The sequence below is a fragment of the Leucoraja erinacea genome, chromosome 1, assembly GCF_028641065.1.
Source record: "Leucoraja erinacea ecotype New England chromosome 1, Leri_hhj_1, whole genome shotgun sequence".
NCBI classification, from domain to species: domain Eukaryota; kingdom Metazoa; phylum Chordata; class Chondrichthyes; order Rajiformes; family Rajidae; genus Leucoraja; species Leucoraja erinaceus.
The window spans coordinates 95,607,854-95,635,356 of record NC_073377.1 but is presented as its reverse complement, the minus strand read 5'-3'; the positions used below and the strand labels follow the sequence as shown (position 1 = coordinate 95,635,356).

At 43.8% G+C, this 27,503-nt stretch overlaps 1 protein-coding gene across 8 annotated transcripts in view; it reads left to right on the top strand.

Moving 5' to 3' along the window:
* shroom3 (shroom family member 3) overlaps positions 1–27,503 on the top strand; it is a 426,943-nt gene that overhangs the window by 386,990 nt on the left and 12,450 nt on the right. For 5 of the 8 annotated variants that reach the window (XM_055639569.1, XM_055639594.1, XM_055639585.1 and 2 more), the window contains 5 exons: positions 8,910–11,535; positions 11,584–12,324; positions 18,380–18,483; positions 19,706–19,798; positions 21,425–22,225. In XM_055639569.1, the coding sequence (XP_055495544.1) occupies positions 8,910–11,535; positions 11,584–12,324; positions 18,380–18,483; positions 19,706–19,798; positions 21,425–22,225 (4,365 nt within the window). Of the gene's footprint in view, positions 1–8,909; positions 12,325–18,379; positions 18,484–19,705; positions 19,799–21,424; positions 22,226–27,503 lie in introns of all 8 variants that reach the window. The other 3 variants (XM_055639560.1, XM_055639577.1, XM_055639552.1) reach the window with 3 other exon arrangements.

The window sequence follows — 27,503 nt, the reverse complement described above, 5'->3', positions numbered from 1 at the left end:
AACAGAAGAATCTGCTGTTTTCTGTCCCACAAAACCTGCTTGAATAAATATCAAATTATCTTCAAAACAGATTTAATCCCATTCCACATGCTGTAGTGGATTGGCAACCTCTGGTTCCACCCATAAAAGAGAATCAGCTTGAAGAAATGAGGGACTGGCCTCATACTGATTAATGCATTGCTTTGGTCAGCAGAGATTATGAGAAAAGGGAGAGGATGAAGGATGATGTTAAATTAGATACTGTAATGGCTCTGGTAGAGAAAATAGCCTTTTCCTTGCATGATCTTGCAGTGTAATTTATTAATTTATATTGCTGTGTTGATCTTTATTTCAAAGGTGGAATTCTCTGCCTCAGAGGGTGGTGGAGGCCGGTTCTCTGGATACTTTCAAGAGAGAGCTAGATAGGGCTCTTAAAGATAGTAGACTCGGGTGATATGGGGAGAAGGCAGGAACGGGGTACTGATTGGGGATGATCAGCCATGATCACATTGAATGGCGGTGCTGGCTCGAAGGGCGGAATGGCCTACTCCTGCACCTATTGTCTATTGTCACTACAGTTTAACTAAAGTTGCACTTTAAATGTCTGATTATTCCTAGCCATTGCAAGAAATTAATTAAGGTCAAAATAGACACAAAATGTGAGTAACCGTGTGTCAGGCATTTCTGGAGAACATGGATAGGTGATGTTTCAGGTCAGGATCCTGGTGAGACCACACCTGGAGTATTGCGTAAAGTTTTGGTCTCCTAATCTGAGGAAAGACATTCTTGCCATAGAGGGAGTACAGAGAAGGTTCACCAGACTGATTCCTGGGATGTCAGGACTTTTATATGAAGAAAGACTGGATAGACTCGGCTTGTACTCGCTAGAATTTAGAAGATTGAGGGGGAATCTTATACAAACTTACAAAATTATTAAGGGGTTGGATAGGCTAGATGCAGGAAGATTGTTCCCGATGTTGAGGAAGTGCAGAACAAGGGGTCACAGTTTAAGGATAAGGGGGAAATCTTTTAGGACCGAGGTGAGGAAACATTTTTCACACAGAGAGTGGTGAATCTCTGGAATTCTCTGCCACAGAAGGTAGTCGAGGCCAGTTCATTGGCTATATTTAAGAGGGTGTTAGATAGTTAGATGTGGCCCATGTGGCTAAAGGGATCAGGGTGTATGGAGAGAAGGCAGGTACAGGATACTGAGTTGGATGATCAGCCATGATCATATTGAATGGCGGTGCAGGCTCGAAGGGCCGAATGGTCTACTCCTGCACCTATTTTCTATGTTTCAGACTGATTGGGGGTAGGTGGTGGGGGGGGGGGGGGGGGGGGGAGTGAAAGCTGGAAGGGTGTTGTGGGCAGCACAAGCTGGGCTAGTGATAGGTGGATACAGGTGACAAGGGTGTTGATAGGCAGATGGTTGGACAAAGGCCAGGAATGAAAAGACAAGTGGTGTGAGATAAGGCTAGAAGAGGTATCAATTATGAAGCCAGAGAAAGGAATAGAGGGGGAAGGGGAGAAACGGGTGCGCACCCAGGTGAGAGGACACACGGAGGGTGGGAGGAAGGGCACCTTGTATTCCGCTTGCTTAGCTTACAACCCAGTGGTATGAACATTAAATTCTCTAACTTTAGGGAACCATTCTATTACCCACACCCCCACCCCCCTCTGAGTTATTCCAGCACTTTGTGACTTTATTTTTATAAACCAACCGATTCTCTTAATTTAGGTCAAGTTGTTATATCCTTTAGGAAGTTAACTGGCTTTGCAATGCATTTCTTATTAGCATTAAAAAAATATGCATTATCTGGTTCTATGCCGATACATAACAACAAGAGGCAGTACTATCTCGCACCTATAGCTGAGAAGTCCTATTTGAAATCTAAATAATGCAAAAATCAATGACCTCTTATTCAGGTTGTAACTTCTGCCAGTGCAGTTCCAATTTTCTTTGCCTTTCTTACAGAAAACAACTGTCTCCTCTGCTGTTCGGAACTCTTCTGCTAAAACTTTGTTTGGCACAAGCTTCACATTTTTAATCGATTAGCTAAATGCCCAACAGTGTTTGCTAAGGCACAGCCTGATAACATTGTTGCATTGCATCCGTTGACAAATATTTGAACCCATGCACTTGCCAAATCATTTATTACCCACTGTATACTACACTGGTACCTTGTTGTACTGTTAGTTTGCAGCATTCATGGTAGTCACAGGTGTAAACTGGTTGAGTCATGGTGGTCTTACGTAATTCCGCAGGATCAGAAATTATTTGATTTTACTGCAGTTCTGTGGGTTCCGAGGTGGACGAGGAGTTTACCTTGGATACCCAAGCTCTGCACAGATGAGACAGGAGATACTTGACTGAGGGGAGGGTAGTTTGAGAGGTGGCTTGCTCATTCCCATGTCTACTCTGCTTCAATGCATTCCTGACAAATACTCTGAAAGATCTCAAGGGGTTTCCAAAACCTGATTCTTCATTTTTGAGGGGTCTTGGGCCAGGGATGAGTTACACAAGTCATAGGAATGTTACATTTTTCCAAGGAGGCTTTGAGAACCTCTTTGAATCATTTTTTCCTGAATTTGATACACTCAGCCCTTTCAATAATTTGACGTCGGGCATACAAATTACACACCTGTCCATCAGAGCCAGCTGACTCCAACTAGGGATGTTGATCTGCAAGAGCCCTGATGTTGGTTTGGTTTTCCTGTCAGTAGATATAAAGGATTTTGTGGAGACAGAGTTGGTGATATCTCTCTAGGCCTTTAGAGGTGCCTGCTGTTCGTCCGTATCTTAGACTTATACAAAGAGGCAGGGAATTAGCACACCAGAAGCTTAAGGCTCAGTTTTAGTTCTTGATCTTCAAATACTTCCCCTCAGATGGCTAATGTCAGTGCTGGCAATCTGAAGGCAAGGGTGAATTCTGTAATCAAACTCTGCCTTCACTGAGAGGTGGCTCCTGAAACAGGGGAAGAAGTGCTTCTTGTTGTGAACCTTTATTGTTGTGGTCAGTGTTGTATAGTGGTGAACGATTGGTACAGAATCTTTGTTTTGCTACTATTAATTCTAAAGTCTATTCTCTTGCCTGCGTTAGTGAGCAAGTCAAAAAGTCAATAATCCTCTCTTGTGCAGATATGCAATGTCAACTGTATACTGCAGCCTGATGACTGAAGTGGGAATGATCTTGGAATGGAGGCAACATAGGTTGATCAGTTTCACTTTGACCATGTAGCTTTATTATTTTCCAGTGGGAAGTTTTTGAAGGCGAGGTGTAGCTTTGAGAAAAGCATTAGATAACGACACAGCCTTGCTTGACAGGCTTGTACTGAAACCAGATGTGTTGTGGACCTGTTGGTTTGACCGTTCACAAAGTTCATCACCTTCCCATATCTGCTTCTAGACAGCTATTGGAGACAAATTAGTAAAGTTATCCAAGCATAGGTAGGTGACCAAGAAATAAATGCAAGGTGATAAGTTTTTTTTACATGTTGAGGTATATAAATATTTAACCACAAAAGATAAGCAAACAGCAATAAGAAATCTATTTTTTAAATTAATTCAAATCCTTGTTGACTTTCAATTTAATACTCATTTTGAACAAAATTACAAGCAAAGATTAAAATATTTTCCACTATTAACTGATAAAAACCAGTGTGGTGGCAGGATCTTGAGGACTTTGATCCATAATGTCACTGAGTTAAGTTTCAGCATCGTATTCCCCAATGGCTTTTCTAGTGGCAATCTGGAGTTGTCTTCGTTAAAAGCCTGTGTAAGCTGGGTCAGATCAAACTTTCAGGAATGAGATTGATGGATCTTTGTTGAATTGAGATATTAAAGGATGTAGAACAAAGGCAGGAAATTGCAATTGAAGTGCAGATCAGATCAGATCTGATCTCGCCAAGTCTAATTTGTTGTCATATGCACCAGTACAGTTATGATGGAAATCTTGCTTGTAGCATCATCAAAGACATATAAGACTCAGACAACACAAAACTATAAATGACACAAATTAGACAGTGGGGAAAGAAAAGACCATGCCAAAAAACAAGACATTAGTACAAATCTCAATCAGAAAACAAGTCCATGATAGTGTAAGAGGCAGTCTGTATTGCTTTTTTACTGAGGAAGGCTTAGAGTTGAGCAGGCTGGTTGTAGGAAAGTAGCTCTCCAAAGTCTGTAATCAATTTAGTGCTTCCCAAGTCGATGCCCATTCATACCAATCAGAGGATTACAAGGTTGAATTTACAAAGTATAAGGATATACTAAGCCACTGGACCAGTGCCCATGTGGACAATAATGACACAAATCTCTTCTTGGCATCCTGTCATCCTCCCCCTTTCACTGTGTTGTCAAGACTCCCTGACCAACATCCAGTTGTGAATGAGCCTGAACTCGCACAATCTGAAAATGAGAAAGGTCTAAATTGTCTTTAGATCATGCTGTAAACTCTACTCCCTTATCAGTTTCCATCTTCCTGCCTTGTTGCATCCTTTGTAACCACTTTTGACTGAAGCTTTCTGATGTGACCACTTTGTATCCCTTCTTCAAACATGACAATTGCAGAGCTCCCCTAGGTATACCGCCTTCCCTTACTAATCCTCCAAAAATGTTTGATCATTGAAAATTGCTACCCACATCCTGACCATCAACCGCTGCTCCCCTCAGAGACTTCCATTTCCCTATCATCCCCCTCTTTCCTCTTCACCCATATCCACACCCCCCCCCCCCACCCCGCCCATTGCTTTACATTTCACTCCTCTTTCCTTATCTGACACCCTTTTGTCTCCTTTTCACCTCTAGCCATTATGCCCCTGCCTCTCACATGCATTCACCTATTACTTGCCAGACCTTTCCCACCCCCATCTCTCTTTTCCAGCTTTCTTCCCACCCCCCCATTCTTCTCAGTCTGAAGAAGGGTCTCAACCCGAAATGTCACCTGTCCATTCCCTTCACAAAGGCTGCTTAGCCCCAAGTTCCTCCAACAGTTTTTGGCTCAAGATTCAAGCATCTATTGTCTTTTATGTCCCTATTTTCCTGCTCACATCCTCCTTTCTGTCAATATCCTAATATTTCAAATTATATCCTTATTTTTTAATCTATTCAAATCACCACCAACACATCTCCCCTCCTGAACATGGTGTATCTTTGGCTGTGGCTCCTTTCCCTAATTCACCATACCATTGGCCACAATATTCAAAAGCCACACAGGGACTCAGCTACAAATTCCCAATGTACTTTTTGCCATCTCTTTCTCTTTTGAACTTGATTAAAACCTACCTCAGCAACTAAGTTTATTTAAGTCTGTTATTTGAAATTAGTATCAAATGTTTAGTCACAGTTCTTGTAGTCTTATTCTGCATATCATGTCCTGCAGACTGGAACTTGCCCATTTTAATTATCACCAGCACCATCCCTTCATCCTTTAAACATCCCCTCTGAATACAAAACATGGGAACGCAGGATTTAGTTACTATGCAACAAATAGCTGGAATAAACTTCCTGAAGATTTAAGACTTGCCTCAACTTTGACCACTTTTAAAACAAGACTGAAAACTTTTATGTTTACTTTAACTTTCAGCTAAATCTTAACTATATTGCACTTTTAACTTTTGCACTTTTTATAAATCATTTTTAATTTTGCTTTTCTTTTCTTTTAATTCTTCTATTTTATTTCATTTTATTATTTCATTTTATTGTATGACATGTTTTTAAGTGAAGCACTTTGAGTCTGCCTTGTGTATGAAATGTGCTATATAAATAAAGTTGCCTTGCCTTGCCTAAATCCATCTCTCGTCACACTTCCAATGGTGTGCATCCCAATATTTCCATTGAGCCTCTATTCCCCACAAGCCAGACTGCCAAAGGACTTAGTCTGAAGAAGGGTTTCGGCCCGAAACGTTACCCATCTCCTTCGCTCCATAGATGCTGCTGCACCCGCTGAGTTTCTGCAGCATTTTTGTGTACCTATGTTCAACTTTATACTGTTCCACAAAGGTCTTCTTTTAATTCCTCTTTTCTGTCATCACTTCCTTGCAAAAGGCTATAGTTACTATATTCACCACTAAACAAACTAAAACTCATACAAGTGCTTTGGGTGCTGCTCAGATTGCAAGGTTTTGTTTTGTCGCATAGGCATCTGAGTTGCTATTACGTTTGACAACCACAGTGATGTCATCCGTTGCTGGGCATATGCAGCTTAGAGAAAGTGATTCCGAGGTAACATTTGGTTTCTAATTGCACAGTGCTGGGTCTGGAATTACTCCACTCTTCCATTCACTGTGGAATTAAATGAAGTGAGCTTTTTATTCCACATTCTATGGAATCTTTGTAACTTTCAAATGTTTAAGCATATCTCTGTAGTTTGAGTAGGACCAACAAGCAGGCATTTAATCTGAATCATTTGCTCTGCCACTTACATTCTATATTGAAGTGTGTGGATGGGGCTATGTTAATCTGCCAAATCCATTCCAGATTTAAGTAGCTATTACGCACCAAGGCAGTTTGATAGAAACATATAACACTGGGAATATCACACTCTGAATATCCCACAGTGTCTCTTACTGAATTGGAAAATCGGATAAAATAAATAGAGGAAGCATTGATGGATGTATTATACGAATTAGGACAAAAAGCCAATCTAAATGAATTCCAGTGAAGAAGAATAACTTGCAATAAATGGGAGAGATGAACGGAAACATTAGAAGATTGAATAATATTAGAACTAGAAGACCAAGGAGCTCATTGTAGACTTCAGGAAGTCCAGAGGCGGCACGCACACCCCCATCCACATTAACGGGACGGAGGTGGAACGTGTTTCTAGCTTCAGGTTCCTGGGAGTCAACATCTCCGATGACCTCTCTTGGACCCACAATACCTCTACTCTGATCAAGAAGGCTCATCAGCGTCTCTTCTTCCTGAGGAGACTGAAGAAGGTCCATCTGTCTCCTCAGATCCTGGTGAACTTCTACCGCTGCACCATCGAGAGCATCCTTACCAACTGCATCACAGTATGGTATGGCAACTGCTCTGTCTCCGACCGGAAGGCATTGCAGAGGGTGGTGAAAATTGCCCAACGCATCACCGGTTCCACGCTCCCCTCCATTGAGTCTGTCCAAAGCAAGCGCTGTCTGCGGAGGGCGCTCAGCATCGCCAAGGACTGCTCTCACCCCAACCATGGACTGTTTACCCTCCTACCATCCGGGAGGCGCTACAGGTCTCTCCGTTGCCGAACCAGCAGGTCGAGGAACAGCTTCTTTCCGGCCGCTGTCACTCTACTAAACAACGTACCTCGGTGACTGCCAATCACCCCCTCCCCCGGACACTTATTATTTATTTATTTTCATTCAAATCGTTTGCTATGTCGCTCTTCAAGGGAGATGCTAAATGCATTTCGTTGTCTCTGTACTGTACACTGACAATGACAATTAAAATTGAATCTGAATCTGAATCTGAATCTAATATGGAATGATCTATTAGGTTGGTATTGGTATGGAAACTTACAAAATTCTTAGGGGGTTGGACAGGCTAGATGCAGGAAGATTGTTCCCGATGTTGGGGAAGTCCAGGACAAGGGGTCACAGCTTAAGGATAAGGGGGAAATCCTTTAGAACCGAGATGAGGAGAACGTTTTTCACACAGAGAGTGGTGAATCTCTGGAACTCTCTGCCACAGAGGGTAGTTGAGGCCAGTTCATTGGCTATATTTAAGAGGGAGTTAGATGTGGCCCTTGTGGCCAAGGGGATCAGAGGGTATGGAGAGAAGGCAGGTACGGGATACTGAGTTGGATGATCAGCGATGATGATATTGAATGGCGGTGCAGGCTCGAAGGGCCGAATGGCCTACTCCTGCACCTAATTTCTATGTTTCTATGGTCACAAGGATAGAGGGATTAAGTAAAATTCTTTGGGGAAAAATGATAAACATATGTCGACACAAATGGGGAGGCAAGTCCAGCAAAATTAACGAGACTATTTATTTGGTAAAGAAATTGAAGGAAATGAAAAATTGCAGCGAATTTGTATCAAAATGATAGTATACAGTAATCAAGATAAATACGTCTTCAAGTGAAGGAAACCCAGAGGATGGAAAACACTGAAAAAACATCACATTTTTAATCAGTCCTCATTTTAAAGTCATATATTTCTTGCTGCTTATTTTTTTACATTTCCATTATTGATTCTTACGTATACACTTAAACATTGCCAATACAAAGTCATTACGGTGTGCACTTTTCCCATAAGTAGTGCTGCAGCATATCCACAGTTGGGAGGGTGTAATTACCATCTCATGAGTTCAGGCATTGACTTGCATTGACCATTATAAACATGTTGTATAACGAAAGATAATGAGCAAGTGTACAACACTCTATTGATGATTGTCGCTGTCTTTGGTTCTGGTCTTTAATGATACTTATCACTTAAAAATTAAATACTAATTTCTGTTGTGTAAATAGTAAAGACAAAGGATGAGATGTTTTGATAGATACTGCCTCATTATTAGCTGTTAAGTTGTTAGACTTTAATGGAAATCTGTGGTTTTTAATGAAGATATTCTTAATGAGAGAGTTCTCTTAAATGCAACCATGGATCAGTTTCACTAATGTAACATTGAGCAAACCATTCAATGGTTCTTCCAGCGTTCTGTTTTTTTATCACGTTTGATTCAGGGATGGGCAACGACTGCTGGTATTGCCCACATGCTGTGAATGAGTAGCCAAAGCTAAATAGACAAAGCTATATTAGCACGAGATGGGGAGTAAACTGCAAATGTAAGTTATGAGCTTTGCCTTCAAATCCAGACTTCATTACATGTGTTGACTTACAGGATATACTCTGGACATTAAGATGGTGTTTATTATATTTGAATTTGCCCATATTATCAATGACTGTCTTTGATGCAGTGTTCCTTTCTTGTGTCTCACCAGTTCTTCTACCAGTGACCTCTCAGGCTACGATCATGGATATCTAAGGAGGAGTCCTGATCAGTATAGTTCAAGAGGGAGCATGGAAAGTCTGGACCATACCAATCTTCCGTACCACTCTTGCAATCTCTCGCCTGCCAAATCCACCAACAGTATCGATCAGCTTTCTCATCATCACAGCAAAAGGGACTCTGCCTACAGCTCTTTCTCTACAAGTTCCAGCATTCCTGAATATCCAGCTCCAACCTTCCGCAATGAACGTTCCTATTCCATGGAAAACATGCCTTCTAGGAATAGTCTACATGAAGGAATCAGACAGGCAGATATAAAGTATGTAAAGACAGTCTATGACTCCCACAGGGGAATATCCGAGGAACGCGAGGTCAGCTGTCCTTCAACAATAAAAGCATCCAATGGTCGATCCCCGACAAGCTATTACAAGCCCTACAGTGGCAATAGACACAGTATTGGTCCAGTGTGGAATAACCCAGGCAGGGGCTCTCTTGAGCCGGACAATAAAGCTCCCCCTCTTCCTCCGACCCGCAGTGACAGCTTCATGGCAATTCGAGGCCATGACAAGCCTACCTCCTGGTCGAGTTTGGATGGACAGAGCAAGCCTGCTCGACCTCAGCAAAAAGCAGCGTGGTCTCACCCTACCAACGCAGGCTCTGGTGGACAAGCTCATCTGCTGAAGCCTCAATTTGTAGAAGGACAACTCAACACAGTGATGGAGAAGAGTCCCGAAAGTAGCCCAGTTACTCAACCCAAGCACACTTACATTCAGACGCCACAGCCAGGTCAACCCATGCTACCAACTGGAATTTATCCTGTGCCCCAACCTGAACCACGATATGCACAGGTGCCAACAAACAACAGCAATTTAATGCTTCAAAGCAACAATAATGGGTTATTGTACCCTGCCCTAAGTAGAGAAAGTACACTCAGTGGTCAAAATTCAACTGAAAGGACTAAATGTGCTCCGTGCAATGTCGAGGAAAGCAAAATCCAAAGCATTGGCAACAAGTCTGGTCTTTATAAACCCAATGCTGCAGTTGATTCTGACAACAAATACAAGGTGGCTTTAGAGAACACACAGAGTCAATATGGTCACTACGAGGTACATGTCTTCCCTGACACTGAATCAGGGTTGCCTGTTGGGCACCAGTCCTGTGCAAATACATCAACAGTTGTCAGCGCCAGTCCAATTGATGCACAGTATTCTTGTGTAAATAGCAAACAGCCACAACCCCAGCAAAGAATGAAAAGCAGTGAGAAAGATGTGTCTTCACATCAAGCAGAGAGCAGACAAGGAAAAGACCAAATGGATGGAGAGTCTTATCAGTGGAGAACAGAACAGGAAAATCAGTCAACTTGGATGCAGGATGGAGACTGCCAGAGCTCTCCTTTCAGGCAGAACCAACAAGAGAGTAAAATGGTTCACTGCAAGCAACAAAATGTGGATGCAAAAATCTCACAACAATGGGAAAGTTACAGTGACAGCAGATTATCCCAAAAGTTGGACCAGGACAGGAAAGAGCAGGTCTCTGACCACTGGGGAAACCACGGAAAGCAACAGTGCCCTAAACGCTACAGTGAAATTGTCAACACTGTTCAGTCAAAGTTTCAGGAACAGAGCCAGTACCAAGAGCAGCACGGTGTACCAGACGCTGGGAGGAATCGGTACAGTTCGAGCAGTACCCAAAGTTCCCAGAGTGGGCATTTTGCAAAAGCTGAAATGAACAAACGCTCCTCTGTTCTGGAAGCCGTCAACATGATTGAACAACGTGAACAGGACGAGAGAGCTCCGAATCCACGAGGATTTCACCTGGGTTCACACCAGGCCAGGTTCAGCCAGTCCAGCTCGAGGAACTCACTGAACAGCCTGGATGAACCCAGGAGCAGGGTTGCTGACACCCAGCCGGCGAGGCAGCCACCAGCCGCGATGATGAACCTGATAACTGCAGACAAGACTCCCATCCTTCACCACCTGACCTGTGAGAGTAGAGATGCGATTTATCGGTCAGAGGATCCAAGGCGTGAGGACAGAGAGTTGCAATTCCCTGTTAAACCCGCTCAACGGAACGACAGAACCCCGATCCCCATTGCAAACAAGGGCCCTCAGCTCACCAAGAGCAGAAGCTCCCTCCAGCTGATGGAGAAAGGGGAGAAGGACACATTCTGTGAAGACGACCTTTCGAGTTCTCCACCTGACAACGCGTTCAACCGAGCCTACAGGAACAGCCTGAAGGACGCGCAGAGCAAGGTGCTGCGGGCCACTTCATTCCGCCGCAAGGACCTGGACCTGACGCCTCCCTACATGGGCAAGAGCAAGAACAAGAGCAATCCCAGGGCCGGGGAGCGGCCCGCCTCGGCGCACGTGGGCTCTGCCTCCCAGGCCCGGCTCTGGCACGCGCTGCAGGAGCGGCAGTGCGTCACGCCGACGGAGGGCCACGTGCGCCCGGCGTCCCTGGAGCCGCGTCACAGCGTGGGTCACGTGTCCCAGGAGAGGGCGGAGCCACGTCACAGTGAGGGTCACGTGCCCCAGGTGAGGGCGGAGCCACGTCACAGCGTGGGTCACGTGTCTCAGGAGAGGGCGGAGCCACGTCACAGCGAGGGTCACGTGCCCCAGGTGAGGGCGGAGCCGCGTCAGGTGGCCGCCGCCGGTCACGTGCCCCAGTTGAGGGTGGAGCCGCGCCAGGTGGCCGCCGCCGGTCCCGGTCTCCATCAGCATCAACATCAGCATCAGGTGGGTCGCATCGGGGGTCGGCGGCGGCTGACGGCCGAGCAGAAAAAGCGCTCGTACTCGGAGCCCGAGAAGATCAACGAGGTGGGCGTGAGCGACGAGCAGCGCAAGGAGCGCACCTTCACCTTCCCCGAGGCGGCCGAGCTGAGGTCGGTGGCCGACAGGAGGAGGCTGTTCGAGCGCGATGGCCGCACCGTGTCCACCGTCAACCTGTCCCGGCCCGAGCTGAAGCAGCTGCAGCAGAGCGCACTCGCCGACTACATCCAACGCAAGACGGGCCGCAGGCCACAGCTGCCCGAGCCCCCCGGCCTGGATCACCACAGCCTCAGCTCCTGCTCCACCAGCCTCAGCTCGCTGCTGGAGCCCGGCGTCCCCGTCCCCGTTGCCCTCGCAGGCCCGCCACCACCGCCACACCAGCCCCGGGCCAGCGTGGTGGAGAGGCGCTACGGCTCTGAGTTAACGCTGAATAAAACGCCGCCTCACGACCTGGTACGGCCTCCCCGTCACGGCCGGCAAGTCCCGGGCCAGGAGCAGCCTCCCTTCGACAGGCCCTCGTCCGCCAGGAACTCTGGCAAGTTCGCGTCCGCTGACAACTTGCTGCAGCAGAGGGCCGACCACCCCGTCGCCATCCACGTCCGTTCCAGGTCCTCGCCCTCCACTGATATGGTCTCTCAGGTGGGTGTTCAGCGGCGGAGACTGAATGGCTTTGTTGGTACTGCGACGAGCTCGTCCCGTCAGTCACTCTGTCAGGGAGGGCCCCATCAACACCTCCCCGGGGATGCAGTTGTAGTAACAGTAACCCTCCAGTATGACACCTCTCTCAACCGATCACAGCTTCCCAGCTGTTATCCCTCATGTCAAGTTCAGCTTATAGCCATATGCACAAGTATGGTGAGGTACAGATACAGTGAAAAAAAAAGGCTGCAGTATCAGGAGCCAACACAAAACCACAACATTTTGCATATATTCTATCATTTCCACTGAACAGTGGGGGAAAAAAAGCATTGTAGGGGAAAAAACAAGTTATACATGCAAAAATACACGATTAGAAATGCAAGTCAAATAGACAATAGGTGCAGGAATAGGCCATTCCACCCTTCGAGCCAGCACAGCCATTGAATGTGATCATGGCTAATCATCCCCAATCAGTACCACGTTCCTGCCTTCTCCCCATATCCCCTGACGCTGCTATTTTTAAGAGCCCTATCTAGCTCTCTCTTGAAAGTATCCAGAGAACCTGCCTCCACCGCCCTCTGAGGCAGAGAATTCCACAGACTCACCACTCTGTGAGGAAAAAATTGTTTCCTCGTCTCCGATCTAAATGGCTTACCCCTATTCTTAAACTGTGGCCCCTGGTTCTGGACTTCCCCAACATCGGGAACATGTTTCCTGCCTCTAGCGTGTCCAAACCCTTAACAATCGTATATCTTTCAATGAGATACCCTCTCACCCTTCTAAACTCCATAGTGTACAAGCCCAGCTGCTCCATTCTCAAGTCGCCATTGGAGGTAGGATTAGGATCGTGTGGGTTTGTTCATAAACTTGATAGTTGCAGGAAAGTATATAAACAAATTATACTTTATTATCACATGTTACGTGTCACTGTGAAATTCTTTGTTTTGTATACCATACACAAAGTATGTAAAGAGTCACCACATATAAGCCGTTGACAAAGTTACAAAGTGTTCAATGTAGTCCCAATAGTCCTTCTTTGATCTAGGTCCCCTCCCACTCCCACATTGGGTCGCTCATTATTATCAGCGGCTCCCCCACACTAAGGCCCTTGAACCTGACGCTGTTAGTGTTCAATCTTCTGAATTCCCACACCTGCCTAACGGTGGAGAGAAAAGACCATTGCCTGGATGGTGGGGATCCTTGAAAGATGCAACCTTCTTGAGGCAGAACCTTGTGTAGACACTTTTGATGATGGGGTGAATTGTGTCCGTGATGGATCGGGTTGGGTTCGCCACTTGTCAATTCACTGAGGAGAGGGCCTCATTCCTCCTGGGCCAGACAAATATTTCGTCCTGTGAGCCACTCGGATGATCTAAAGAAATTGTGCACTTGGCCTGTGGATTTAGTTGTCATGTCCTCCAGAGTCGAGAGTACAATGAACCGGACCATACAGTGGGAAGAGGGAATTGTATGTTGCTGACAAATCAGCATCAACCTACAGCATCAACCTCACAATTTTAAAAGGGACAAGACCGAGTACAATAAAGTGGAGAAATGGTACAAACTGCTTTGCATAATAGCATTTAAGGCTTTGCTGCAATGGTATGTTTTGGTGTGATTTTCTGAAGTGTTCAGTGATATCCAACAACATGAGAGGTTGATACCTAAAATCCTAAAATAATGGCAGATTACTGTTGTGCAGGAAATTTAGAAACATAGAAACATAGAAATTAGGTGCAGGAGTAGGCCATTCGGCCCTTCGACATGATCATGGCTGATCATCCAACTCAGTATCCCGTACCTGCCTTCTCTCCATACCCCCTGATCCCTTTAGCCACAAGGGCCACATCTAACTCCCTCTTAAATATAGCCAATGAACTGGCCTCAACTACCCTCTGTGGCAGAGAGTTCCAGAGATTCACCACTCTCTGCGTGAAAAAAGTTCTGCTCATCTCGGTTTTAAAGGATTTCCCCTTTATCCTTAAGCTGTGACCCCTTGTCCTGGACTTCCCTAACATCGGGAACAATCTTCCTGCATCTAGCCTGTCCAACCCCTTAAGAATTTTGTAAGTTTCTATAAGATCCCCTCTCAATCTTCTAAATTCTAGAGAGTATTCTAAATTCTAGAGAGTATTTGAGTTATGTTACACCACAGAAAGAGACCATTTGGCCCATCACACCTAAATGAGCTGATTGGCCCAGACCCCAACTAAATCTGCAATAGTGTGCCCCACCTTTTTGGGTAAAATATCTCCAATTAATGTTTCTGTATTTCTACATAATCTGATTCGGCTCCATTTCATCACGTGTGAAAATACTCTCCAATGTACTTCTTTTTGGTAATTATTTTTGGCATTAGGTTTATGGCTTCTGCCAATGCATTTGCCTAAGAAATCTTATTTCCTTTCAAGATAATTGAATTAGAATCCACATAAAGATAAATAAATAAATACATGGAATGCCAGCTGTTTCAGCCATGGGGTATACAAGGAATTCCTCGGACAGCAACGACCCTTTGTAAGGAAGATGCACAATGACATCATATGGGGGAGGGGCGGTCATTTTATGAGTATTAACAAGTGTGACTCATTCAAAAAAGATTGGGAACATTAATGTAGACATAACTGCCTTTCCTTGTTGTTTCTCCAGAAGAGCATATCTTCAGTCTTATCTGCATTCAATTGAATCTGCCACATGCCTGCCCATTTCATCAGTTTGTTAATAACTTCCTGGAATTATTTACTTTCACTGTTTGCAGGGTTGCCAAGTTTTGTGACTTATGCTGAATTTAAAATGAGACAATACTGCACAATTATAAGAAAAAATCTGTTTCAAGTCTTGGGAAATATTCATGCTTGGCAATTTTTTAAATAATGATAAGTGAATTTGCCATGACTCCCAACTTAATCTCTCTGATTAGAATACCAGACTATTAGCTATCAGGAAATCCTTTGTAATCCCAAACAACCCATTACTTGCATCCTCTCATTATAGATTTTATCTGTCTGTTGTTGAATAGCATTGGTATTTATCTGTCTTTAATGTCAGTCATGTTGCAGTGATTCTCATGACGCTATTATAGTCACGGTATCCGTTTGAGTGGTAGCTGCGCATAGCATTTGCCTCGGAATTGCAATGCAGGTTCATTTGCTTGAAGAGAAGCATGTTCATTTGGGTTGAAATTCGGGTTAAATTTAACATTAACACATATCTGGTTTAGCAATCCAAATCCTGCAGAGATTTAAAAATATATTTAACACTATTAGTTCTTGTCAATATTGAACAAATACCTGAAGTTTTCAAGTGTTTGAAAACAGTTTCAATTTCATTGCAGGAAAGTTGAGGTGCAGTGACCTCTTTAAGGTTCCTTTCTTTGAGCTGCCAGAACTTGATCCGGCTTAGTTCATTCCTGAATACAAAGTGTGCAATCAATATAGATAATGTAATAGAACTGGTCTAAGATGCACAAAGCATAAAATCATGACTTGATAATCTCTCAGCATGCACACTATTACTCTCCTTGTCTGTACCTTGGCTTTCAGATAAAATTAAAACAAAAAATGCAGTGTAAGCTTCATTTTCATTTTTTAAACTAGAATTCCCAGTCAAGGGAAGACTGCAAATTGTTGAGGATAATCTGTCTTTTCTCGGGACGTAATGAAAGTACCATTCACTGTTGCCAATTTGCTCTTTATTTAATGTCATCACATTACAATATGTTGACAATTCTGACATGAAAATAATTTTTTGCACACGCAATCTGTGCACAGTCACAGCCTGGATGATTTATCTGTTTTGTGATGAGGAAAAATCTATCTCATTTGGCAAAGACTTTCATGCCATAGAATCAATATTTTTTTTATGAAAATGAATTTTTGGGAAAATCTTTCCCAATCACATAGGATATTCGTAGGATATGAGGAAGGCCATTTAGCCCACTTTGGTTCTCTCATCCAGAATAACCACATAGTCCTCCATTGCAGCAGTGAATTATTTCTTAACTAATTTAAAGGCTTATTTTAAAATCTGTCAATTTACATGGAAGTTCCTTACATATATTCTGCATTATCTATGAATAGGTTTCTAGCATTTACTGACCTTATGGAGGTCTACAAAATTATGAGAGACATAGATAGGATAGATGTTTAAGAAAGAACTGCAGATGCTGGAAAAATCAAAGGTAGACAAAAATGCTGGAAAAACTCAGAGTGTGAGGCAGCATCTATGGAACTAAGGAATAGGCGACGTTTCGGGTCGAGACCCTTCTTCAGACTGATATGGGGGCGGGAAGAAGAAATGAAGAGGCGGAGAGACAGTAGGCTGTGGGAGAGCTGGGGACGGGATGGAGGGAGAAAGCAAGGACTATCTGAAATTGGAGAAGTCATTGTTCATACTGCTGTGGTGTAAACTACACAAGCGACATATGAGGGGCTGTTCCTCCAATTTGCTCACTGGCCATGGAGGAGGCCCAGGACAGAAAGGTCGGATTCGGAATGGGAGGGGGGGTTGAAGTGCTGAGCCACTGAGAGATCAGGTTGGTTATTGCAAACTGAGCGGAGGTGTTGGGCGAAGCGATCGCCAAGCCTACGCTTGGTCTCACCGATGTAGAGCAGTTGACACCTAGAACACCATTCAGATAATAATCTGCCTTCCTGTTTTTACCACCAAAGTGGATAACCGCACATTTATCCACATTAAACTGCATCTGCCATGCATCTGCCCACTCACCCAACCTGTTCAAATCACCCTGCATCCTCATATCATCATCCTCACAGTTCACACTGCCACCCAGCTTTGTGTCATCTGCAAATTTGCTAATGTTACTTTTAATCCCTTCATCTAAATCATTAATGTATATTGTAAAGTTGCGGTCCCAGCACCGAGCCATTCGGTACCCCACTAATCCCTGCCTGCCATTCTGAAATGGGCCCGTTAATCCCTACTCTTTGTTTCCTGTCTGCCAACCAATTTTCTATCCCTGTCAGTACCCTACCCCCAATACCATGTACTCTAATTCTGCCCACTCATCTCCTATGTGGGGAAAAAAAGGGAAATCAGATAAAATTCTGTCTGAGCTGTCTGCATAGATCAGTTATATGGAGGCACAAGAAACTACAGATGCTGGAATCTGGAGCAAGAAAAGAATAACTGCTGCAGGAATTTAGCAGGTCAGGAAGCATCTGTGGATGGAAATGAACTGTTGGTATTTCTGGTCTGCATCCTTTATCTGGACCAGCATCTGCAGTCTTTTGTGCCTCCAGTTACGACTCCACTGCAAAGTCTCTTCAAATTATGCCCCCTTATAATTTTTGTGTCCTCTCGGGTGTTCCAGGACACCTTCTCTTGCTACTTCCCTTCTGTAATTTCTACTGCTCTTCGACTATGTTCTGAATTGAATTGAATCCTTTATTTGTCATTCAGACCTTTCGGTCTGAACGAAATGTCGTTGCCTGCAGCCATACATGTAATAATAAACAACACACAATAAACACAAATTAACATCCACCACAGTGAGTTCACCAAGCACCTCCTCACTGTGATGGAGGCAAAAGTCTTAGGGTTACTGTCTCTTCCCTCCTCTTCTCCCTCTGCGCTGAGGCGATACCCCACCGGGCGATGGTAAGTCAGTCCCGCGGTTCAAGCTCCGCAAGACAAATAAAATAACACAAAAAAGTAAAAACAGACAGACTGCAGGCGAGCCGCAGCCGTTTCACAGCGCCGCCAGTTCTCACCCAGACTTTACCACAACAACACGTCCTTCCTTGGTACTTGGCTTCACCACCATTTTGTTCAGTGTGGTTTACAGCTCCGTCTCCAGTTTCCCAGTTCAGTCCCAGCCAAAAAAAACAGTTAGACAAAGACTCTCAAAATGCCGACTCTATTTTCCTCCACAAATACTGCCTGACTCACTAAGTTCCTCAAGCAGCTCTCCTTTTTTAGTTCAGTAGTGTATTGTAAATTCATTATTTTGTACGGAGTTTAAGATTCATTTGCATCCTCATTCCAAATAATCTTCAAGGTGCTGGGTTATAATTATCCTTTTCTTTCATTCCAGGATGTTCTGTGTGCTATGAACAGACCTTCAGCCTTCCCTAAAAAGGATCTAAGTTCTTCTTCGTCCAAGATGATGGGCACTGACTGCACGAGCAACACCTACGGGTTTGTAGTCTCTCCTGAAAATTGTGAATTCTCTTTTCCTTTCCTGTAACAGGGCACTGTTTGGTTTAATCTGATGCAATGGGTTTTTTTTTAATGTTCCAATTATAAATTCTATTTTTTTCTTGTAAAGCTAAGTGAAAGCTCATCCATTTTAACATGAGGAGCAATGTATTTTGTCCGATCACTCCTTATGAATGTATGAATGAAGTCCATCCAGGTAGAAGGCAAGCATGCAGCAAGCTAACACCTGGTGTCAATTCTTCAAACCGTATCATGAAAATAACCATCCAAAAGGCAAGTGCCTGTTGCCCACAGCAATAATGTTGTGTTAGGAACCAGAAGGAAGGCATTTGCAGTCCTGCTGGATGGCACTATATTATGACTAGAGCAACAAATCACACCCTGTGTAGGCATTTGCACTGTGCTCAGCCAGACCGGTGACAGTTACGAGCACATCCTGTTTAGCTCTTCATACACTGAATGACTGGCTTGACACTAATTAAAGGTCATTATTTCCCTTTTCACATTTTAAGAGTTTACCTCTCTCTCTTTCACATGTTTATTGCACTCACTTTAAAGTAGTAAAGTGTCACAAGAATCTTCACAGGCACGACGAACAAAAGGAATTTGACAGCCAGCCATGTGAGGAATTTTTCGGATGAGTGCAGTGTCATGTGTTGTTTTTCTTGGGAAGAACTAATTTGTTTTAAGCAGGCCAGGTTCCTCTGGCCACATGTCCAAAGTGCAGTCCCCGTGGATGAGGGCATTGCATGCCTGTTTACAAATGACGAAACAGTTTGCTACACAAAGCCAAAGTTCTTTTAAAAGACTCTAAGCTCTTAACTTGCGGTTCTTACACTTACTATTTTGCCCAATAACTTTAAATAGTTTTTCTCTCACCAGACAGGCAATAAAGGAGTAATTTTAATGAAGTTGAGCCATCATGATTCAGTCACTTTGCAGTCTGCAAAGCCCTTTTGCATTAGCTTTGCAGGAGATGCATTCCGTTTACTCAGAGGCCAATGCAGGTTTCCCCGCTGCTCCTGCTTTAATGTCCTTTTGATTAAAATATGTCTTCTGACAATAGAGTGCTGATCGTCTCTTGCAGAGGGGAGCTTCACGGTGCTCTTTTCAAACAATCCTGCAGGGCTTCTTAGTGCAGAGAGTAAATAAGGCAATCTGAAGTAATTTGTGGATGAAAATTGTGCTGCTTGGTTCACAGGGCTCTACTGGCAACTGGTTCCAAAGTCCAGCAAGTGCCAAAGCTGCCCTCCGAGTGCAGGTGGCCGCTCGTCCGGGCAGCCTCTCAAGACTGGTATGCAAAAGAACAATTGAAATTACAAATGTTATCTATAATAATTGCCTTTCTACTTATTTTACATTTCTCCTTTGCCCTCTCCTGACCTGACCGGAATATAACCTGACCGGAATATGGTTTTGTCCAGAGCCTTTCTGTTCTTTATGTACAAACCAGTCAGTGTATCTTTTCAATGTTTATAGTCCAATTGGAAGCTAACACTTGCACCAATGCAATTCTCCTTTTATACCACACTGGAAGTCAGTCTCTGGTTTTGTACCGAGGTATCTAGAGTATGGAGTGACAGCTCAAGTTAGGGGCGACACAGTAGCATAGTGGAGAGTTGTTGCCTTCCAGTGCCAGAGACCCAGGTTCAATCCTGACTACAGGTGCTATCAGTACGGAGTTTATACTTTCTCCCTGTGACTACGTGGGTTTTCTCTGGGTGCTCCGGTTTCCTCCCACACTCCAAAGACATACAGGTTTGTAGGTTAAATGGCTTTGGTAAATTGTCCCTGGTGTGTAGGATAGTGTTAGTGTATGAGGGTCGGCAGGCCGAAGGGCCGAGTTCCCACTATATCTCTAAGCTAAAAACAACTAGTCGAATAGAAGAGAAGGGGGGGGGTGGGGGTTGTCTCTGTTATTTCCAGCATCTGTATATAGAAAGCTCATTACTAAGCATAACAGTAAAAAGAACATTCAGCTGGACAAGCAAGAGCCAGTAGTAAATGTAAAATGATGACTACAGAATGGAAAAAAATAGATGGTCACACAAACTGAGAATATCTTGAACAAAAGAAACACAGATATTTAAAAGTGCGTATATAATTTCTTCAATAGAGGATAAAAATCGTTAAATCCATAACGAAGGCCATTATTGGTTTAGATTTTATCATTGGGGACTGGGGTTCATTACTAAAAGAATTAAACTAGTTCTGTGCTGGGTGCCGTTTTTGACATATTGTAGCGGGGATTAAAGACTGCAGCATAGAATGGGTGCACATGGATAATGGCAGGCTTGGGAAAACAAAAAAAGGAGGCTGGAGTTACTTTGGAGGGACTTTTCCATGAGAACACAATTTAGAGGGGACATTAGTAAGGAAGAGCTTTGGTCCCTTAAATCTAGAATCATGATTTTTAGAGGCATTGAGTAATTCAGCATGGAAGCAGGTCCTTCGGCCCAATTCATCCATGCTGACCAAGATGCCCATCTAAGATAATCACATTGGCCCATATTTCTTCTGCGTGGAACCCATGTAATAGAAATGTGTCCTCATTATAAGCATCAAATGTACATTGAAGTAATTGCACATTTACGTTTGTAAGCAGAGATGTCGCACAAATGTTGCTATATTGCACTTTGAGTGTAGACAAAGGGTGAACCTTGTGCTGTGATATTTAATTTAAATTATCTTTAGGAAAATGAGAAAGCAATTAAGAACATTTTAATTTATGCAGAAGCTTGCTAGAGCAAATTAAAGTTGGTAGAGATATTTCTAGCCATGGTGAACACAGAGAGGATGCATGGAGAGCAAGGCATGAGATCAATTTTACTGACATAGATGTGAAAGAAAATAACTTGCTTGAAGGGCAAATGTCACCTTGTGAAACTGACATTTAACTAAATTGCATTTACATTTAAAGGATGTTTAACAATGATGGCAGAAGCAAGCACATGGGACCATCTCTGTCAACTAGTTATGAGGATGAATTGGATCCCCTCACTGTAAACAAATTGCCAGTTAGAAACGAGAAGCAGAAATCCCTGGAGAATTACAGGCCCAGCAGCACCTCCTGCATCAGGCAGCTAACGAACACAGGGCAATTCAACTACTGGTCGAACCCAGAGAACCCAACACAAGACGGATCTGCTTCAGAACACTGCGGCAAATCTATCTCCAGTGATCACGAGAACAAGAATGGCAGAACGGCAGGGTCTTACCAAAACTACCTTCCAGAAGACACTGTGCTGAAGAAGAAGAGACCACCACAGAGACCTCCAGCACCTAAATCGAAATGGGTCAACTCAGTAAATGATGACTCCATCAAGAGGGGCACGTTCCCTCCTATTGCCAGGACAAATTACGACCTGTCTGAGAGGGACCAGTATCACATTATTGGAACTGCCATTACACGGGAACCTGAGCTAGGACCTGCCCAACCATCTTCCCCTCGGGGCAGCGTGCACTCGCTACCTTCCCTGTCGGAGTCGCGCCTCCAGTCATTCTTATCGTTCACAGATGAGGATGACGTGTTTGTCCAGGATTTGGACACTAGGGTCCCTGCTGGAGGTTTTCAGCCCCTTCCGCCCCCACATCCACAGGATCCCAGGGCTGTACCGGAGACCAGGGACAACGAGTTTCCACCGCTGCCTTTTCCGAATACCTTTAAAGATCAGAGGACTGAGGAATTATTTAGCAGGAGTGATGAACAAGCTGTGACCAGGTAAATGCTAAATTATGTTTAAGAGGGAACTGCAGATGCTGGAGAATCGAAGGTTACACAAAAAAGCTGGAGAAACCCAGGGGGTGCAGCAGCATCTATGGAGCGAAGGAAATAGGCAACGTTTCGGGCCGAAACCCTTCTTCAGACTGATCAGGCCGCGGGAGTGGGTGTGGCCAAGAAAGGGGAAAAGGAGGAGTAGCCAGAAGGTTGGGGGATGGGAGGAGACAGCAGGGGGGCTGAGGAAGGGGAGGAGACAGCAAGGACTAACAAAATTGGGAGAATTCGATGTTCATGCCCCCGGGGTGTAGACTCCCCAAACGGAATATGAGGTGCTGTTCCTCCAATTTCCGGTGCTGCTCGCTGTGGCCATGGAGGAGACCCAGGACAGAGAGGTCGGAGGCGGAGTGGGAGGGGGAGTTGAAATGCTAAATTATTATACTCTAGATTCACAGGCTTTTTAAAAGCACTGATGTGTGTCTGATGAATTCTTATCAAACATTTTTCTCTCACGTCCCACTCAATTTATATTTCAACTTGCATGACTTGATATGATATATTGTTCAATAGAAATGGCTTAAAGTTCACAGTGTTTGAATTGATAGGTTGTGGGTATGGCTTTCCTTTGACAATTATGCAATTTGAATTGTCATTCCTAGCTCTGGACATTGTGCACTGGTTTGATGTTGTCTCAGGACCCAAGAAAGAATTTGCGTTGTTGATGTTTCAATTTGTGTCTGTACTGGCAATGGAAACCATATTATTTTCCATCACCGTTTAGAAGAAGCCATAGTTAGGAAAGAATGCATCGGGTATGTAAGATAGACACAAATGTTGGAATAACTCAGTCAGACAGCATCTCTGGAGAAAAGGATTAGGTGATGTTTCGGGTCGGGACCCTTCAATAAAACAATCTGCAGTTCCTTCTTGCACACTTAATGTTTGTGTACCCTGTTTCTCGATAAAAAATTAAGTAAAATTCACAAACGGAAGGATGTTTTTCAGTGAATCAATGATGCAATTTGAGTTGCCCTTCTGTAGTGAGGATGTCATTGTATTGGAAATAATGCAGAGAAAATTTATGAAGATGTTGTCAGTCCTCAAAGGCCTGAGGAAATGTTGGGTAGGGTTTATGTCTTGGATTTCAGGAGTCTGAGAGGTGACCTTACAGAGGTGAATAAAATCAAGAAGGGAATACTCGGGATGAATCCACAGTCTTTTACCCAGGGTAGTGGAATCAAGAACATGTTTAAGATAAGTGGCAAGATTTAATAGGAACCTTGGGGGCAAGCTTTTTATAGAGGGTCGTGGGTTTTTAGAGCATGCTGCCAGAGGAGATGGTTAAGGCAGATATTGTAACACTATTTTAAAAACATTTGCATGGATAGGAAAGGTTTAGATAAATGTGGGCAAATGGAACAAGTTTAAATGGGGCATCTTGGTCAGCATAGATAAGTTGGGCCGAAGGGCTTGTTGTGCTGTGTTACTCCAATGGGGTGGACTCTGTGAATGCAGCCAGCTTAGATGGAGTCCCTGGATGGGTTCTGAAAATGTGCGCAAATCAACTGGCCACAGTCTTCGCTGATGTCTTTAACCTCTCATTTCAAGTCTACTGTCCCCATCTGCTTCAAGGAAACCTTTCTCATTCCAGACCCCAAGAAAAATAGTGACCACTCTGACCAAAAATCAATGACCACTGCCCAGTAGCTCTGACATTGACCATGATGAAGTACTTTGAAAGATTGGAGATGGGAAACATTTGCACTAGTCTTTAGATAATCTGGAAGCCCTGCAAACCACCTAGAGTAAAAATAGGTCTGTGAAGGATGCCATCTCTATTGTGTTACATTTAGTCTTTGATCACTTTGATAAGAACACCTATGTCAGGATGTTATTCATTGACTAGAGCTTAAACCAAATAAGCTCATCTCTAAGTTTATGCACCTTGGCCTTAGAGACTCCATCTGCAACTGATATATAGACTTCTTGACCGACAGATGTCAGTCAATTAGAATTAGTCATAACACTTGCTCCTCTGTGTACACCATTGGTTCTGTGGCCAAGTACAATGCCAACTCAATGTTTAAGTTCACCGATAGTACCACTTTTGTCAGATCAACAAGAATGATGAGGTGAAATATAGGCAAGAGATTGAGAACCTAGTGCCGTGGTGTCAGGACAATAACTTGCCAATCAATGTTAACAAGACAAAAGAGTTGTTAAGTTGTTGACTTGAGGAAGTGGGGGAGTGAACACAACGTAGCCGTTGTCGCCATCCTCGGGTTCCCAGGCATCCATCCATCCATCCATCCATCCATCCATCCATATCACTGGCAATCTAACCCCGTCCCTTCACACTGGAGATCAAGAAAGCACATCAGCCTATTTACTTTCTTGGGTGTTTAAGAAGATTTGGCTTGTTAATGAGGATTCACTCGAACGTCTCCAGGTGCGCTATAGAAAGTATTATGAAAGTACACGGAATTGGGGGTTCAGTATTGATGTGGATAGAGAACTGGCTGGCAGACAGGAAGCAAAAAGTAGGAGTAAACGGGTCCTTTTCACAATGGCAGGCAGTGACTAGTGGGGTACTGCAAGGCTCAGTGCTGGGACCCCAGCTATTTACAATATATATATATTAATGATTTGGATGAGGGAATTGAATGCAACATCTCCAAGTTTACGGATGACACGAAGCTGGGGGGGCAGTGTTGGCTGTGTGGAGGATGCTAGGAGGCTGCAAGGTGACTTGGATAGGCTGGGTGAGTGGGCAAATGCATGGCAGATGCAGTATAATGTGGATAAATGTGAGGTTATCCACTTTGGTGGCAAAAACAGGAAAGTAGACTATTATCTGAATGGTGGCCGATTAGGTAAGGGGGAGATGCAACGAGACCTGGGTGTCATGGTACACCAGTCATTGAAAGTAGGCATGCAGGTGCAGGATACTGAGTTGGATGATCAGCCATGATCATATTGAATGGCGGTGCAGGCTCGGAGGGCCGAATGGCCTACTCCTGCACCTATTTTCTATGTTTCTATGATAGAATAAATCTCAGCCAGGTATGTCGACTGTTTTGCTCTCGACCACCTGAACCTGCAAAGAGTGTTCTACACAGCCTGTCTCGGACATCATTTTCTTTCTTCCATCCTGTCCATTTTCAAGATGTTGCATCAGGAAGGATGAAATAATTGGCAAGGATGTCTGCCAATTTGGTCAATCCCTTTTTGCTCTCTGACCACCTTTGATAAGATATAGGAACTTGAAAGCTCGGATGTCTAGACTTAAGAACATCCTCTGCTATCTGATTCCTGAACCAACCACCTTTTTTACAGCCCATTTCCTGAGATTCTTCTTGGGTGTTTCTTCATTTTTCATTAGGATGGAGAGTGACATTGTTAATTCAGAAACAAGGGTCCTGAACTTAAAGAAAGGTGACTTTGAGGATATGAGACGTGAATTGGCCAAGATAGAATGGCAATTGATTCTTGGATATGCAATGGAAGGCATTTAAAAACTGCATGGATGAACTAAAACAATTTTTCATCCCAGTTTGGCAAAAGAATAAATCAGGGAAGGTAGTGCATCCGTGGATAACAAGGGAAATCAGGGATAGTATCAAAACAAAAGATGAAGCGTACAAATTAGCCAGAAAAAGCAGCCTAGCAGAGGACTTGGAGAAATTCAGAGTCCAGCAGAGGAGGACAAAAGGCTTAATTAGAAAAGGGAAAATAGATTATGAAAGAAAACTGGCAAGGAACATAAAAACTGACTGCAAAAGTTTTTATAGATATGTGAAGAGGAAAAGATTAGTTAAAACAAATGTAGGTCCCTTGCAGTCAGAAACAGGCGAATTGATCATGGGGAACAAGGACATGGCAGACCAATTGAATAACTACTTTGGTTCTGTCTTCACAAAGGAAGACATAAATAATCTGTCGGAAATAGCAAGGGACCAGGGGTTAAATGAGATGGAGGAACTGAGTGAAATCCAGGTTAGCTGGGAAGTGGTGTTAGATAAATTGAATGGATTAAAGGCCGATAAATCCCCAAGGCCAGATAAGTTACATCCCAGAGTACTTAAGGAAGTAGCCGCAGAAATAGTGGATGCATTAGTGATAATTTTTCAAAACTCTTTAGATTCTGGAGTAGTTCCTGAGGGCTGGAGGGTAGCTAATGTATCCCCACTTTTTAAAAAGGGCGGGAGAGAGAAAACGGGGAATTACAGACCAGTTAGTCTAACATCGGTGGTGGGGAAAATTCTGGAGTCAGTTATTAAAGATGGGATAGCAGCACATTTGGAAAGTGGTGAATTCATTGGACAAAGTCAGCATGGATTTATGAAAGGTAAATCATGTCTGACGAATCTTATAGAATTTTTCGAGGATGTAACTAGTAGAGTGGATAAGGGAGAACCAGTGGATGTGTTATATCTGGACTTACAGAAGGCTTTCGACAAGGTCCCACATAAGAGATTAGTATGCAAACTTAAAGCACACGGTATTGGGGGTTCAGTATTGATGTGGATAGAGAACTGGCTGGCAAACAGGAAGCAAAGAGTAGGAGTAAACGGGTTCTTTTCAGAATGGCAGGCAGTGACTAGTGGGATACCGCAAGGCTCAGTGCTGGGACCCAAGCTATTTACAATATATATTAATGATCTGGACAAGGGAATTGAATGCAACATCTCCAAGTTTGTGGATGACACTAAGCTGGGGGGCAGTGTTAGCTGTGAGGAGGATGCTAGGAGGCTGCAAGGTGACTTGGATAGGTTGGGTGAGTGGGCAAATGGATGGCAGATGCAGTATAATGTGGATAAATGTGAGGTTATCTACTTTGCTGGCAAAAACAGGAAAGAAGACTATTATCTGAATGGTGGCCGATTTGGAAAAGGGGAGATGCAATGAGACCTGGGTGTCATGGTACACCAGTCATTGAAAGTAGGCATGCAGGTGCAGCAGGCAGTGAAGAAAGCAAATGGTATGTTAGCATTCATAGCAAAAGGATTTGATTATAAGAGCAGGGAGGTTCTACTGCAGTTGTACAGGGTCTTGGTGAGACCACACCTGGAGTATTGCGTACAGTTTTTGTCTCCTAATCTGAGGAAAGACATTCTTGCCATATAGGGAGTACAGAGAAGGTTCACCAGACTGATTCCTGGGATGTCAGGACTTTTATATGAAGAAAGACTGGATAGACTTGACTTGTACATGCTAGAATTTAGAAGATTGAGGGGGGATCTTATAGAAACTTACAAAATTCTTAAGGGGTTGGACAGGC